The following is a 17,073-nucleotide window of genomic DNA, read 5'->3' on the forward strand; positions in this document are numbered from 1 at the left end:
AGACACTCAACTAGCAAAAAAATTTTAAATTTCCAGGAAATTTCTACTTCTTTTATAGCTTCCCCTCCTCCCATTAAACAAACAAATATATTTCCTGCTGTTGTAAATAAAATATGTAGATTATTTCTGTTTGGGTATATATTTAATTTGTATTATATATTTTGTTAGCCGTGGCTGCTAAGTCATTTTAGCATTTCGTTGAGGTTTAAAGATTTAGCATTAGCTTATCTTAGTGTCATTTTCCCACCTCCTTTAAGCCTAAATAATATGGACACAGCACATCACTTTGTTTGAGAATTCAAAACAAACAAAAACACCGAGGTAAATAAATAATACTTTATTTTCAGTAAAGAACTATGTACAATATTCACAGCGTTGAAAACTATACCGCCTGTTAGCGCCACACGCCAAAAAACAAAAAAACTGCCCTAACTTTTTTTAAATTTTACAACTGTATTTCGCACTGCTCTTCAACCAGTATAAACAAATCTTGATTAAATCCTTTAAGAACATTATAGGGCACGAACACACACCATGCAAACTCAACCATTTTTCGAAAAACATATAAGTTTAAAACCACTTATGTATAAGAACGTGGGTGAACCTCCCATATTTATAATAGTTCAGTGGTTTCCAGGAACAGAAAGTCACGTGGACTAATACACATACATATACGTGTAATGTTTGTCACAGTCCAAAAAGCTGATTCAAGAGGAAAAACCAATGTTGGGTATCATATGTGAAAATCAGTTTGTCGTGCCAACAGTTGTGCAATGTCTTAGAACGTTGAGAGGTAGAATGTGGTATAGAGACAGTACTTGCGACGTGTATGCTCCGATTACACACTGATACTGGAGTACTGATTGCACCATGTAAGTTGTGGACAAAAACAAAAAAGTGCATCCAATGTAGTAACACTGTATGGATCGTATTATCCTTCACATCAACCTATTGTTTATATAGAGACTGTAAAGAGTTAAACCCAAAAAGTGACAAACATATTGCTATCTGTTGTACCTCCGATCGTAAAACTTCACAGAACAGTGAGTGGGGCTCCAAAACCTACAACTTTGCCCGTAAAAAAAGAACTCAAGCTAAACCCGAAACAACCAACGCTGAGCGAGGCTTCAGACGTCCTTCTTCTCCTGCTTTCTGAAAATCTTCATGAGCTGATAAAACCTGTGAGCGACCTGAGAAGAGAGAACATTTAGCACGCCGTTTATTTGAAATCCAAAGTCAATTTTTTATTTTTTTTTGCAACAACGTGTAGCTCAGGCAAACGTGTGTAGTCACCTGTGACGAGGGCTTGTTAAGTTTGTCCGACAGAGCAGCGAAAGTCTCGCGGGAAGCGCCTCTCGTCTTCAGCTCCAGCAGAATGGTCCGATCTTCGTCTCTGCGAGAAAAGAAAGAGCGGCAATAAATTAGCGTTGTTTTATTACCCCCTAGCTTCACTTGACTATTTTGTATTTGTCAGAATTGCGGTAAGTGACAGAAGAGCAACCAACTTTGACCATGACATCACCACTTCGCCTTTCTTCCTGACAACATTCTTCGCCGACAGACTATTGGGGGACAGAGTTGGCGAGAAGGCCGTTGACACGCCGTTGTCTTTTGCGGGGGTGGACTCCAACGCTTCCGGGCTGTCCAACTCTGTTTTTCTGCGCCGCTTCGGTTCTGGTTCCCCTCGGTGCTTCTTCCGTTTTCTCACGGTGTCATGCTTCGTCCGTTCGGTCTCTGGTATCGCGTCAACGTCCTCCTCGCTCCTGGGCTTCGTCTTTGACTGTGACGCCTTCTTCTTGTCTTTCCTTGAGTCTGACACTGGTGACGGGGAAACTCGACGCTTTCGTTTAGTTTGAGAGCTATTGGCAGGAGAGTGATGAGAACTATCTGAAAATGCACTTGTTGAAGGACTAGCCATTTCTTGTCCACCTGTGCAATTGACGTTCACAGGACTTTTGTGATTCTGGGCATCTCCTTTTTGGCTTTTTTTCTTGTCGGAGGGGATATCATCCCTGAGGCTCATCCGGCTGATCTGCACCGAGACAGGATCTAGGCTGTCTCTGTGCAAACTGTTGTTTTTTGATGGATTGTCCTTCCGACACTTGGACAACTTCTGTGATTTGGTTGAAGATATATAATTTATGAAGGATGGACCATTTGATGTTGCTGATTTTTTACTTTGAGTTCGATAGACCTCTGGACCTGCTGGTCTTTGAGATGTTTCCAAATCTTCAGCTAAGCTAAAATTAACCTTTACATTTAGAGCAGCACTGGACGGCGACCTATTGTTCGGAGACTTTTCCCCCGAGTCGGAAGCTTTTGCTTCATCTGCCTCATTTGCTGCATCTCCGTCTGCGTGATGCGGATTTGCTTCAATCAGTGTTTGACTCAAGCTCTCATCTGCTTTCAGGGTGACATCTGCGAGTGCGGTTGTTGTCGGGCGAATCTTCAGGATGAAATGATCGTTGGACTTTTCCATCACTAGCGCTTGCATGGGGACGTCGGGCTTGAAAACGAAAGACGTGACGCGCTCTGCCGGTACCAGGCCGCTGCTGGAGCCTCCGCTGGAGTTGTCTGTGTCGAGGCTGAGATGGATGTCCTGCTCCGAAGCGTCCTCGCCCTCCAGCAGGGCGTCCTCACTTATGTGCGCACTGATGACGCTGTCTGGCGTGGACATGACGGGTGCGCGTGGTGGCTGCAGAAAGCTGAGGTGACCCTCTGACTTCAGGGGCGATGGGATGGTGAGAGAGACGGCCAGGTCTTCAGCCAGTATGGAGTACGACTTTTCGGAAGCCAATCTCGACTGAGGCGGTTTATTCCCCGACGGCAACTCCAGTAAGCAGCTTTCATCAAGAAACGATGGATTCGGGTGGCTCCGGTCTTTGGTCTGAAGTGACGACACCTTGCACGGTGAAATGCTGGACCACGAAGGGACAAGCTTTGGAGGGGTGGTAAATCTGCTTGGGCTGAGCAGCTTCGATGGGAAGTCGAATTTAGTTGGCGTCGTAATGCCAATGATCCTGTCTCCGTCCTTCCTCGGAGTGCCCAGAGACCAGGACGTGCTCTCTCCTGTGATGTTGCTGTGTTCCAACAGTTCCGATCCCTGCAGGAGGCATTTGAAAATTTCTCCCATTTGAGAGTCTCTCACCAGGTTGAACGTTAAACTGGACGCTTGCTGTTCGGTGAGGAGCTCAAAGTCTGTTTTGTCGAGTAAAGAGGCGTTACTTTTCTCCGGCGTTAAAGTTACGTTTCTGGGGGGAAGAAAGTTAATTATGGTTCTTTTCTGAGGGGAGTTTTTCTGCGGTGGGTCATCACTGCAGTCTTTTTCTTCATGCATGATTCGTATATCTTTGCCTCTGCTTCCGAGCCCTGTTGGGTACGGCACCGGAGCTGCCGGCTTGATGTGATTGGGTTTGGATGGGGGAGACTGTAAATCCTTTTTGGGGGATTTGTGTAGTGCAGGAGGTCCAGGGATTTTCTCATTCTTACTGGGCCTTTTGTCGTCTTCGTGAGCTCTTGTTGGTTTACAAAAGCTGTTCAGCAACACGCAAATGTCCCTGAACATGTAGTCGACCTGGACGTCCACAAAGTCCCACAACCTCTGCTTTAGATCCACCGCTTGCTGTTCAAATATTCTTTTCACGATCCCGTTGTTTGAGACTTTGGTAAAAACAGATGTGATCATCTTTTTCAGTTTAGACTTTAGCTCCCCCACCTGGATGCATATTTGACAAAAGTTTGCCCCATTCACAAAATCTAAAAAGGACTCCTGAAAATTTTCCATCATGCCGTAGAAGCTTCTCCTGGGGAAGGTCTTGTGAAGTTTCATGTACTTTTTCCGGATCTCACTGCGAACCAACTTAAATGTTTCCATCACTTCCTCTACGGTGGAGAAAGAAGCTTTGGCGGACGCGGGACACACGGTTTTGAAGCGACTCTTGGGACTGCGTGACGAACCGCTTGTCGTCTCGCTAGCTTCTTTGGAGCCGACGCTTCTTTCATCACATTTGCTCTTCAGCACGGATTTGGGGGACGTCTTTTTCCTGACGGGCAGGATCAACTTCGCCCTCTTGTTGGCTGGAGATGGGGAAGCAGCGGCGGCTTCGTCGCTCTCGCTTAAAATCTCCCCTTCCTCCAGTTCGGTGTCAGAGAGAACTGGAAGTAGATCCGATCTCTTTTCCGCCGGCGAACCCGGAGATTTGTTTTCTTTGTTTACATCCAATTTTTTATCAGCAGGAGGACTTGAAAAATCTGCACAGACAGATAATTTCTTTGTTTACATCCAATTTTTTATCTGCAGGAGGACTTGAAAAATCTGCACAGACAGATAAGAGGGGACAAAAGAACAACTTTATCTACAGAACAACAAAGTATCAGTTATACTGAGTAGAAATTGTAAACACAACAAACAGCAAAACGGAACCAAGAATTTTAAACCTACATTTCCTATTTCGCTTCCAATTTTTTAATTTAGCTTCTTTGGCGAAAAAGTTGTCACGATTGGAAAAAAAAAAAAAGTTTGTTTCTGGTTAAAGCATCGTCAGCACTAGACTGTTCAAATGTTGGCCCCTTCAACGACTGATCTCGACACCTCTGAAATAGACAGTTCACCAGCCCGTCAAAGAGACAACGACCCATTCACACTTATGTACCCATGGTCGATTTAAAATGAACAATTGACCTTTTTGTGCATGTTTGCGCACACGTATTTTGCGAAAGTCGTCATAAAGGACCCTACCTTTCTGGAGGCTTTTGACGAGACCGAGTTTGCCGTGAAGATGGCTTCTCTTGGTCATCCGCATGGGGCTCTTTATAGGGCTAATGACATCAGGGATTCCCTTCAGGCTACTCAGTGTGCGCATCATTGAGTCCTCATCAATAAACACCAGTACCGAACTGGAGGGCTCGGCGTAGCCGTCGTGCCTCTTTGACGGAGTGAACTCCTTTTTTGGCGTGACCGTGAGGCTGCAGGACTTCCCCGGTGACACCACCTCCTCTGTGGTGCTGCTCACTTTGGACACTGCGATACAACCAACGGAGGAGCTCGGTTCAGCCGCGGCGTCGCTGTCGCCGACTTCGTCATTGGTCTGTGTGAGCATGTAAATGGCCTCGGGTAAACTCAGGCCTTCTTGGGGGACCGATTCCAGGCTTATTGTGCTGGATACAGCGTCTGCGTCCACAGGACACTCGTCCTTGGGACACGCACTACTTTCTTGCCTGGGACTTAATGAGGCTACGGGGTGGAAGTCTTCTTGACGGTCTTGGTCTAAAATGGCGGCAGAAGTCGGACTTCCGACACTGAGAGACCTTTCGGCTTCTTGGTGTTCTACTGAAGTGGATGCCTTGACGTCTGTGTTAGACGAATCAACAGACACACATTCCTGTACTTGTTCGGTCTCCAGCATGTTGAGGTCAGGTGCAGCGCTGGCGTCGTCTTCCGGGTTCGTCTTTGGTAAATTTATGGTGCTTTCACATGTGTCACTCACAGGTTTAGTCACCTCCGCTGCTTCAGATGTAACGTCGAGGCTGTTGGAGACAAGACTGTTGGAGACGTCATCCTCTGTGGATTGATGAACACTGCCCTCTAGTGGTTTCGGTGACTTGAGAGTCCCCGGATTGTCTGAACGTTGCGGGATTTGTCCTTTGTCCGTGTCAGTTTTGCCCATGTTGTCTTCCGGCGCTTGACCAGAGTCGCTGGGACAACGATCCTTTTCTTCTGCATTTTTAGCATCGTCGCAACTCCGGTGTGTTGTTTCGGAGCTCAGCTCTTCGGATACGGGTGCACATTCCTCTGTGTCATTCTCTGCTTTAACTTCACTGCTGTCCACTTCATCAATGACACACATGTCTTCACTGCATAACTGTAAACCCTCATCATCTGTTCCGTTTCCGGCTACCGTTTTCTCTTGTTTTTGAAGGTCCTCCTCCTGGTCGTGGTCCTGGTCGTGGTCCTGGTCAGGAACGGTTGACAGCGTTTTTGAAGGTCCTCCTCCTGGTCGTGGTTCTGGTCAGGAACGGTTGACAGTGCTGACTTTTTGATTGGTGAAATTGTTAAGTTCAATGTTTCCATGAAACACAGTTTCCTGTTTGGACTGTTTTCATCCACACGGCTCCCCTCTGTGCCGTGCGGTTCTTTAGACGATGCTTTTTGTTTCGTTTCCTGGGTTTCTTTAGTGTTGTGATTCGGTTTTCCTTTCGAGGACTCTTTCGATCTCCTTTTATCTTTCTTATTCTTGTTCGGTGTGCTTATTTTATGCTTCCTTCTTATTTTGTCCTCGTGTCTCTTTTCCTCCCTCTTTTGTCGCTCTCCTTTATCCTTATGAGAGCTCGCGGAACGTTCTATGCGTTGTGGCGAAGCACTTTTTTTTGGTTTCTTGGAGTCTGAACTTGTATGATGCCCATCGTGACTAGAGTTTCTCCTAGGGTCTCGGCTGTGGTGATCTTTAGATCTCGGAGCCGCGCCTTGTTCAGAGTCTGTTGGCTCAAATTTAGGCTTTGGATTTGTCTTGTCTTGAGTAGAACTTTTAATATTTCCAGAAGAAGATGGAGAGCGTGAACGCTCCGACGGAGGGCTTTTACTCCTGTCTGACCTGTGATGACCGTCGGCATTTACGTAGCTCTTGTTTTTAGCAGAAACGGCCTCGTTCTTTTGTCCTGAATATTTGTCTTTTTTATGAGACCTGTTTGTCTCGGTGTGAGAGTCCTTGTCGGGATGCGAAGTGGTTCGAGGTCGCCTATCCGTATGCTCAGATAACCTGAAACTTGAATATTTATCCTCTCTGTGTCTGGACTTGTGTTTTTCTGATTCATTCCGCGAGCTCGAGGAACCGCTGCTGGACTTATGTCCGGCGTGTTTACTTGGCATTTCACAGCTTCCTCGGGAAGAACTTCTTGAATGACCGTGAGACGCCTGTTTCGATTCTTGTGCCTCAGTTGACGACGCTTGTTTATTTAAACTACAGCTTTCTGTTCTTGACAACAGACGCTGATTCTGAGTCGGTGGATGTGGAGGCAGTGGTGGGGGACAAGAATTGGACTGTGGTGGTAGAGGAGGAAGAGGTGGTGGAGGATGAGGACAAGGAGTAGAGGGTGGAACTGGGCCACTTGATGAACTTGGTGGAGGTAGGGGAAGTGGTTGCGGCCTATTGCTGGAAATGCTCTTCGAGTTGAGGTTGAAAGACGTTTTCTCCCGATGGTTATTATAATAATGGTGACCCTTCTCTGACCTGATGAAAGCAAATTTCAAAATACAATTTAATATGTTACCAAAAAAAAAACATGTATTTACAGTACAATTCTGTGAAAGTGTACGCAACAACTTACATTTGATTCAGCCTCTGAATCTCGGCATCTTTACGTATCACTTCCTGTCTTGCTGTCTTTAGGAGCGCAGAGATGTTCTTTTTCAAACGAAAGTTCTCAGTGTTTAATCCCGTGTTCTGTGTAAAAAAAAAGAAAATTAAATAGTAAAGGTCAGTATGACAACTAATACGAGGGGGGGTACGAAAGGTTACTGTATGAAAAAAATAATTCTGAAATATGAAAAACAAACCTGTGTTTCCATCTGTTCCAATCTCTTGTGCAGCTCTTTGATTTGGTTTTGTGCCGCTTGAAATCTGGACATCAGCTGCAATCATATAAAAATATTGTATTACATGACAACAGATTTCAGTCATATAGAGATTTTAGAAACATTTTTGCACAAATCCATATATGAATTGAATGGAATCAAAGTGATTCCCACTTTTAAACCCAACAGATTTCAGTAGGATTAAATCGATCTAACCAGGATCGAAGAAAATTTGTTTTCGTAAAAACACAGGGATCACAGCTATGAAATCATGGTCACGACACGTCAACGTACCTCTGTGTACGATTTCTCCTTGCTTTGCTGTTCTTCTGTAACAAACTCTTCATACAGGTCCATTGACTCCTTCACTTGAGCAGTACTGGAGGGTGACTTATCTGTTGAAAAAAAAAATAAAATGAGACAATTTTTTTTTACGATTGAAGCAAAACAAACTAAGAAAAAAGTTTATTAAACAAAAAATGAGACTTTTTTTTTTTTTTTACAATTGAAAAAAAAACTAAACAAAACATAGAAAAAATTTCATTAAATGCCACAAACCTGCATTACTGGGTAAACCACCGTCCAAGTCTTCATAGATGTCCACAGAGTTTTCATTTACACCAGGTACTGAGACTGTGGGCAATATATCCATTAAACAACAGTAATTTCCACATGTAGTACACAATTTTCACCGTGTTTTCTTCGATGCTACACTTTACATATTGTTCTTTCAAAATAAAAGTTTATTGTAAAAAAAAAAAAAATACAATCACTTTGAATTTAACATATACTTACGAGCACAGGCGCCGCTGTTGTCAGGGATTTCCATTTTCACTCAACACCTCAAGGGATCAGCTCCAAAAGAACCACCTGTAATTCAGATTCCACAACATTTATTTTTTTATAACATTTATTGGAGTCATTTTTCAAATTTTAACAAGTAATCTTTTTGTAATTCCCTTGCTCCCCCTCACCCTCATTGCTGTTCCCTGTTGCTTTATACACTGAAATATAGTCACATACAAGAAACAATACCCATGTACTCCTACTCGGGTACACATTGATAATTGTAATGTTTCCAGTATTAAATCAGAAAACGAAATCTCAAACTAAATCTCTTTTGTTCAATATTGACAAAAGACACATCGCATTTTCTAGGTTAAATAAACCCTAAAGTTCGACTTTAAATTTGGTTAGCTCACTTCACTGTGACTTGCGTGCTGCTACTTCACACATTTTAATTTCGCCAACATTAGCATCACTGTAGAAAGTGATTCACACGATTTTTTAAACATCTGCTGTAATTTGCACATCAAGTGAGAGTTAGGGCACCTAACACGGGAACCTCGAGTAGTGTAACATGTGGAAACAATGCCCATTCAAACTAAATCGGCGTTTTTAAAGCACGAAAATGCACGATGAAATACCTAAAAGAAGCATTTCGAGGTACCTTTATCAGTCAAAAGATAAGCAGTGCTATACATGCGGCTGCAGAAAATGATACAACGATATGAACAATCCGAAAATTTGTCTTACGTGTTGATGTTAGCTGTTCTCCCCACTTTTTCTTTTTGTTTACTACCGTGCTGTCGCGCCAAGACTTCACTGTACAGGAAGTAACGACATTTTCCCGCGGTCTGTCACTACCCTGGGTGTATTCTTGTAGCTCCTTTGGTTTCCAGAAATAATCCTCAAACTTGGGCACAAAACCCAAAGAAGAACCGTTTCACTCTGAATACGCTTAAACTTTCACGCGTCCGTTAGTCACATCAGAGCGCTAAAATCAGAAAACGCCGCGGTTGTGCAGCAGAAAGTTGGTCTCCTCGCAGAGACAGAGCGGCAGTGAGCAGGCGCAGTCCAGTGCCTTCGTCATCACCACGCGTCCGTGACTGAGCGGAAAGGGAGGGATGCAAAGGGAGTCGTGTGTCCAAGGCGACCCGGAAAGAATCGTATTACACTCACATGTGGACAGAATTTTATCAGCAGTAAAGGGAACGTGTTTTGAGTGTGTGTTATGATACACAGACGCGCAATGAAACTCGCCGTTTACTGTCATTTCTCCGTAAAAACAGTGTTTCCGCTGTAGACGTATCGTTCACATGCGACAGGAGAAAGAATGGAAAATTTAGAATTAAGTCTCTCGTCACTATCCACAATATCCAGGCATGTTGACAGAAGTCGCAACGAGCTTGGTCAATATCTTTCCAAACAGGTAAGATATGTTTTATCTTTGTTGTACGAGTCCAAAAATAGAAGTTCACAGTTCGTTTTCAGAAATGCCCTATAACGTGACCTGAGCAGCATCCCTCTCAGATGTCAGTGGTGATGGTATATTTTATATATAATATTTTATATATTATTTTACATTATTATATCTAACCTTGAGTCTTACCTCTGTTGACATTCATCTATTTTTATTTTATTTTTAATTTTTGTGTGTCTTCTCAGATATGGAGCCAGCAGGACAGACAATGTATTCTCGACTGCCTTGCTCACCTGCTCCTCGAGAAGGATTACACTTTACTCATTGCACGTCACCTGCGGCCTCTGATCCTGGACCTCCTGGAGCGGAACGTGGACAGAGTTCGAGCAGGTGGCCGAATCAACCACGACCTCCACGAGCGCCTGTGTGTAGCTCTCAGTAAACTCCTCAGCATCAGTCCTGTTGCACATGCGTAAGTGGAGCCTCTGTCACCACCAACACCTTGGTATTTCTAGTATTTATGTTTCGATAGTTGCCTAAGAAAATATAGAAATGCAGTACCCATTAGTGGAAAGTATTTCCATAGACTTACATGCGTACAGTATGGAGTTTTCTAGAACGTAACTTCATCATATTCCAGCAATTTGAGTATGACTTATGACTGACCAACCCACTTATTTCACTCTCTTCATTCTCAGATTTGCTGCTAAGTATTTCATCAGCGCCCCTCCAGTTTTTCAGAGGCTCTTTTTCACCAGCGAAGAGTCGGCCTCCGTTCAGTATGGCCCCAGACGAATGAAAATGCGTGACCTCATGGGTGCCACACTTCGTTTCCTGCAGAGCGATTGCGCCAAGTATCGCATGCTCTGGGATTGGAGTCCCTGTGTGTCGCAGCTGCTCACCAGCGACCTCATGGTGCGAGGGTAAGTACCGGCTTTACACCATTGTTTAGCCCCCAGGCCTGAGTTTGACATATGTGTCCTAAGGCTTTCCAGCAATAGTCTTGATGTTGTGCACTTTTTACAAGCATTTCCATTGTCTTTAACAGGTACACTGCCCATTGTTTAGCACTGGTTTCGCATATGACGGACAATCAGAAAACAATTTTTCTGAGGAAGGTGCTGACGAATGACGAAATTCTTCACATGAAAATCAAGTATGTGTCTCCATTTCTATCACCTTAGATCAGACATGGGCAAACTTTTTGACTCGTGGGCCACAATTTGTCCTCAAATGGGACAGGAGCAGATAGACGGAGCGTTCATGTGAACTAAGATAAATGACATGTAAAAGTCATGCATGGAGGCTAAAGTGCTAAAATGCATGTAAAAGTCATGCATGAAGGCTAAAGTGCTAAAATGTTTTTAGCATTTCCTACGCCATCTATTGGGGAAACATGGGAATTGCAGTGAAATGGCAGAAGTATAATGATAATATAAATAAATTCTATAATTTAGAAAAGTTTGACGGGCCGGAATAGGAAGCTGAACGGGCCGCATCCGGACCCCGGGTCTTAGTTTGCCCATGCCTGTGTTAGAATAAACACGATTTCTAAAATATGATTACATTAAATAAAAGAGCAGTGGTAATGACTCAGCAAATTGTACTGTGTAATTCTGGTTTAGTGCATTGGAAGAAACTCAACACATGGAGGCAGAGAAAGCGCTGGTTCTGGCCAACCAGTGCTCGGTGATGTGGCGCCAGGAGAAAGCAAATAAGTTCACCAGAGGTCACGTGGTATCGGAGGACCTTTCGCAGAACGTTGTAGCAGTCTGTGGGGTTGTGCTTCCCAGGGTAGCCCCCAGACAAGTCGAACAGGTGTGTATGCCAGGTCAACAGGTTAATGCTGTGAATAAGGAAAAAAAAAATATTCTGAGTCCTCTATCCTGTCCTCAGGAGAACCCGAAGGATCTCGTGCTGGTGGATTCGACCTGTCGCAATGTGCGGAGACTGGCACTAGCTGTAGCGTCCCAGAAGCCCGTCCTTCTCGAGGGGCCTATCGGGTGCGGTAAAACTGCTTTAGTCGAGTTCATCGCCGCCGTTACTGGGCATATGAAAACTGCGGAGATTCTCAAAGTCCAACTGGGAGATCAGACTGACAGCAAGGTGAGAAAGACTTTTTTTTGGGCGCACTCTGCTGGCTACTTGTAACAAATGGTTTGCATAGCAGATTTTAATTTTTTTTTTAGTTTCGTTTTAGTTTAGTTTTGCATTGAAAAATTATACTTTGATTCACACAATTAACTTTATGTATTATATCATGAACATTTTCATAGTAATAGTAGTAATATTTCAATCTATAATGTCCTGTCTTTGTCATATTTTGATATTTTTTCCCCATATTGTGTCACTGAAATGCAAAAAATTACAAGTTAGAAAACGTTAATAAACATCTTTCGCGTTTGTGTCACAGATGCTGCTGGGGATGTACCGTTGCACCGACATTCCGGGGAAGTTCGTGTGGCAGCCGGGAACGCTGACACAAGCTGTGTCCAAGGGCCAGTGGATTCTTCTGGAGGACATTGACCACGCACCGCTGGACGTGGTGAGTTGTAAAAGTTCTAAATTTCAAATGAAGCCCTTTTGAAATTTCTGATCTAATATCGCGTCATTTAAAAACTACAATACGGGTTTGGTTTCAGATCTCTGTGCTGTTGCCTTTAATGGAAAACAAAAAGCTGATGATTCCAGGAAGGGAGGATTGTATCGAGGTTGCGCCTGGATTTCAGTTTTTCGCAACAAGAAGGTAAGAATTGAAATAAATTAAATGCAATGCTCAAAATTAAATAATTGGATTTGGGGGTTCAAGTGTGGTGGAGGGCTTAAATTTGAAGCGGGAATGGCTCGATATAACTTTTTCATGTCCGATACCGATATCAGTCCGATATCTTATTTTACCCTACAGCATGCAGGCTTCTATTGCGGAGACAATAGTGTCCCTGTTTACAGCATTTCATGCAAAGTTAAGTTGGGCTCAGCTATCGTATGGGGCGGGCTACAGTTGTTTTTTTTGGATGTTCGATCCTGAAACGTTGACCAATATCGGACTGATACTAATCCTGAGTATTGGAACGAGCCATCCCTAGTTTGAAGGAATATTTGAGAGGTAGAAAAACAATTATATTAAAGCATGTGTTTGAATAATAAAAATAAACCAGTGAACAATTTAATTTGATTCCTAAACATATTTTATCAAAAAAAAGAACAACACTAACTTGTAGATACAAAGTCACATATACGTCTTGGGTTAGATTCGATTTCTGGATCTCGGCTAAGAACTAGGTTCATATTTCAAATGCGTTTGAGGGGGGAAAAAAGTAACAAGAACTGTTGTTTGTGAACTCCAGGACCTATTATAGCGGTGGGAGCTGGCACAAGCCGCAGAACTCTCATGCAGCGTTGCTGGACAAATACTGGACCAAGCTGCAGATGGGCAACATGATGCGAGAAGAGCTGAAGAAAGCAAGTACTCTTTGAGATTTTTGATCAATTTCCTGCAACTAATGATCTGTCTAATCACTTTAGGGTCACTGTTTTGGCTGTTCCACCCCTTAGGGGATGTAACCTTTCTACCAAGATAGAAACACCTCTAAACAGCCCCGTTTCTTTGTCTGTAGGTGATGACCGGCAAGTACCCTGGGCTAACGGTGGTAGCAGAGCGTCTCCTGGATATCTACTGTCAGCTGACTGGGGAAAATCATGCCGAGTTGGAGGCAAGCGGTCTCCAAACACTGACACCGATGGAAGACTCCCAGCAGCCCAAGTGTGAAAACAGAAGCGTACCACTGGAGGGAAGAGCCCTGTCACTGAGGTCAGATCCTTTACCGTAACTAATATGTTCTATGTCTGTGTGTATGACCAAAATAGAAAGCTACTGGTACTGGAGTGTTGGTCTTGCATCCGTCGGACCTCTTTCTCCCCACCTCTAGTCAAAAACGACCAGCCCACATTAATTAGCTTTCCACTAGCTGCTGCAGCGCTCGATGACGTATTGATTAGTCTGTCCTTTTGGAATGGAAGATTCTCCATGTCACCAGCCGTTTTTATTTCGGAAACGCATTAATTCCCGTTACGCCCAGTGAGACATCGCTCCACCCGGGCGTCCTTATGCCTTTTAGAATTTTGTACTCGGCTTACGTGGATCAATTAAATTGACATAATTTAATAAAGTGCTTCAATGTGCTTTTTTTTTGGTCATGACGGTATGAAGCTAAAGAAGATAAATACAACTTTGGCATCGATCAACCTGAATCTAGTTGTTTGTGTGCCCAATAGTTTTCAAAAGTTGAGTTTCAAATTTCGAGGGATGTATAGCTGTACGAAAAGAAGGGATTGCTGTCAAACACGCTAAAAAGACAAAAATAATTAATAATACAACTTTGAGAACGTAAGTAACAACAAATGCTAGCTAACTATAAATATACCAATTAAAAACATACAAACCTTTTTTTTATAGTTTATAGCCTAACTTTAAGTTAAGTTAAACTGGTAACCTTCATAATAATAATAATTTAAACTTTATCGATCCCACGCTTAATTCTTACATAAATTCTTACATTAACAGCATATCTGCTGCACCCGCCTGCCCCAGAGGTGCCAGTTATGTGGTCCAAATCCAGGACTATCGCCTTCAAGGCAGACAAGCTAACCGCTAAACTATGGTACCGCTAAAACAGAAGTTGCATTGGCTGGGAATTGCCTTCCGCGTGGCAGGTGGGAATCTCAAGGATACCAAACTTTTCCTTGTAATCTCAAACCCATGCTTTGTTTTTCTCAGTCGAACAGTAAAAAAAAACAACAAAAAAACCCCACTTTTTTTGCGACTGTGTCTTGAAAGATGTTTAGGTGAGCTGTGAAAAAATTATCCAGTTTTACTTATTTGTGCTGAAAACGTTTTTTTTTCTTCATTCTTCAATGCAACAGTAACAGCCAGAACAATTAAATTCTCTCCCACTAGGTGGCAGCAGATGGCTATAAAACTACAAAAGAGAGAGCCGTAGAGCTGTTGAGGATCAATATTTGTCTTTCTTTAATTCCTGCCAGTAAATTAGTGTTGTGTTCAATTAAACAGGTTCGGATTTCACACTGAAACAACTGAGTCATGATGTTTCAGTCCAAATATCTTTATGACATTTTTTTGTTTAGTGATGTACTGTGAAATTTTTCTTATGTAGTATACCCACAAAGTTAGCCATGCTGAGATAATGACAAAAAAATATGCATAATTTCAGGGACCTACTGAAATGGTGCGAGCGAATAAGCGTCAACTTCAACAGCATCTCTTTCGCCACTGCTCAGCAAGTCTTCCAAGAGGTAAATGTAAAAAAAAAAAATTGTTGTTGTATATCAATATTAAGTTAAGTAATGGTTTACTTCTAAATAAAGCGACAAGGTGTAAGTGTTCCCTGTTTTAACGTCTTTTTACGGGTGCGTTTCAGGCTCTTGACTGCTTCACAGCCATGTTGTCTCGCCCCGAAAGCCGACTGCAGATGGCTGAGATCATCGGAAGCAAACTGAACATCTCCAAAGAGAAGGTATCAAACTTTGTTACTTGAGTCAAAGTCTTTTTTTTTTCTTTCTTAAAACTAGCTATAGCAAGTGTGGGCAAATTCTCTGACTCGTGGGCCACAATTGACCTTAAAATTGCAGTCATGCAAGTCCATGCATAAATGCTAAAATGCTTCTATCATTTTTACGCCATCTATGGGGGAAACATGGGTATTGCAGGGAAACGATGAATAATAATAATATAAGCAAATTATATAATTTGGAAAAGTTTGGCGGACCGGATTAAAAGGCCGAACGGGCTGCATCTGGCCCCCGGGCCTTAGTTTGCCCATGTCTGGTCTATAGTGTCTAGTCTAAAACATGTTGTCCTTTTCATGTTTCCTCAGGCGCAGCATTTCTGTCACATGTACCAGCCCGGCATCTCGCTGTCTGAGCTGCAGGTCTCGGTGGGCAGAGCAACTCTGGGTCGAAAGCAGACAGAAGCGGTGCAGCTGAACGTGTAAGTGGGACATCCTGTCCAGCTCGGCGCTTTTGACCCCTGTTTACACCATATATGCAGGACCCGTCCACCCCCTCCTGCTGTGAAATTGAATCAACATGGAATCGATTTTTTTTTTTTTTTTTTACCCACAATACCCTTCATCAAAGCCCCCCTAATGGTCCCACCACAGAGGCATGTCCAAATATGAATATTGATCCTTTCAATCCATTATGAGTGGGTGTTAAACTTCAGTGTGGAAACACAATAAGTGCGATTAACCATAGGATTAAAAACAGTGACCATACAGACAACGGTTCCGCAGATAATACAATCAAGTCGTATTTGCAAATTGTTGTTGTGTATGTAACAACATATACAGTGTTCCCTCTCTATATCGCAGTTCTCCTTCCGCTCCCTCAGTACATCGCAGATTTTTCTTTTAATCCGATCTCGTGAAATTTTCGCGAAATATATCAAAATATAAACTAACATATATAATATAAACAAAATAATTATACATACGAAAGTTTTGGCTTTAAAAATGTGGATTCTTGTTTTGAAATAGAGATAAGCGCAATTAGCGAACGATCGCTGGTAGCTTTGTTTACCTAGACGAGATCGTACACAGCATACTATTGGCTAATGCAGTGCGTGCTCGTACACAGCATACTGTTGGCTAATGCAGTGCGTGCTGGGTGTACTATTGGCTAATTGAGCATGCTCTTCTGTTCCTTTCGCTGATTGCATCGTAGCATCATGATACAACTCTACTGTCATATAATTGTGTGTAATTGTAAAGGGTAAATATATATGTAATTAATATAATAACTATGGTGCCTCTAGTTTGCAATTTTTTTTTTTTTTTCTAATTTTGCTGCGGGTTTTGGAACGCAACTACCGCAATAGGAGAGGGATGACTGTAGTGACGGAAAACAATACATTTTATGGTCAAGTGATTGCCCACTTATCCAGATATATAATATAATATAGTACTAGCCGCCTTGCCTTTGCTCAATTGGCTTCAGTTCCTGAAGACGACGCTAAACACAGACTGACAGAAACTCACTATTATCACCAAAAATATTAAAACCATCAGAAACACTATTTTTAATCTCAATCTGTTAAAATTATTTTACACAAAATAAATAAACATATACTGTGTACAATGATGCGAACCAGTGCCTAATATTTTCTTACTGAACATATTTTAATGCCCCCAACAAACAGGGGAAACGAGACATTTGCCGCCACTCGACCCTCCGCCGTGTTGTTGGAACAGCTGGCGGGTTGTGTGTCCAAAGGCGGACCCGT

General features: G+C 42.8%; 2 protein-coding genes across 3 annotated transcripts in view; one reads left to right on the forward strand and one right to left on the reverse strand.

Annotated features, from left to right (window-relative positions):
• Positions 1-321: 321 nt before the first annotated feature.
• Positions 322-9,412, reverse strand: casp8ap2 (caspase 8 associated protein 2). 2 transcript variants are annotated; one of them, XM_025056629.1, is made up of 11 exons: positions 9,107-9,412; positions 8,366-8,440; positions 8,129-8,203; positions 7,865-7,965; positions 7,553-7,627; positions 7,324-7,439; positions 6,028-7,226; positions 4,739-5,974; positions 1,506-4,251; positions 1,294-1,393; positions 322-1,190 (listed from the first exon to the last, which is right to left on the reverse strand). In XM_025056629.1, exons 2-11 carry the CDS (start codon positions 8,397-8,399, stop codon positions 1,128-1,130), a joined length of 5,745 nt encoding a protein of 1,914 aa, XP_024912397.1. In that variant the 5' UTR covers positions 8,400-8,440; positions 9,107-9,412; the 3' UTR covers positions 322-1,127. The 2 variants fall into 2 exon arrangements, with proteins under 2 accessions (XP_024912397.1, XP_024912398.1); XM_025056630.1 differs by having other exon boundaries at positions 4,739-5,945; positions 6,011-7,226.
• Positions 9,413-9,519: 107 nt separating this feature from the next.
• The window catches only part of mdn1 (midasin AAA ATPase 1), a 60,832-nt gene continuing 53,278 nt past the window's right edge, over positions 9,520-17,073 (forward strand). Inside the window, exons 1-13 of the mRNA XM_025057042.1 lie at positions 9,520-9,782; positions 10,019-10,245; positions 10,472-10,696; positions 10,822-10,929; positions 11,399-11,879; positions 12,187-12,318; positions 12,416-12,519; positions 13,121-13,235; positions 13,391-13,584; positions 15,005-15,086; positions 15,212-15,307; positions 15,668-15,780; positions 16,990-17,071. Coding sequence (XP_024912810.1) covers positions 9,687-9,782; positions 10,019-10,245; positions 10,472-10,696; positions 10,822-10,929; positions 11,399-11,879; positions 12,187-12,318; positions 12,416-12,519; positions 13,121-13,235; positions 13,391-13,584; positions 15,005-15,086; positions 15,212-15,307; positions 15,668-15,780; positions 16,990-17,071 — 2,055 coding nt within the window. The 5' untranslated portion in view covers positions 9,520-9,686. The remainder of the gene's footprint in view (positions 9,783-10,018; positions 10,246-10,471; positions 10,697-10,821; positions 10,930-11,398; positions 11,880-12,186; positions 12,319-12,415; positions 12,520-13,120; positions 13,236-13,390; positions 13,585-15,004; positions 15,087-15,211; positions 15,308-15,667; positions 15,781-16,989; positions 17,072-17,073) is intronic.

This window comes from Cynoglossus semilaevis, chromosome 7, assembly GCF_000523025.1.
Source record: "Cynoglossus semilaevis isolate Cse_v1.0 chromosome 7, Cse_v1.0, whole genome shotgun sequence".
Taxonomy (NCBI): domain Eukaryota; kingdom Metazoa; phylum Chordata; class Actinopteri; order Pleuronectiformes; family Cynoglossidae; genus Cynoglossus; species Cynoglossus semilaevis.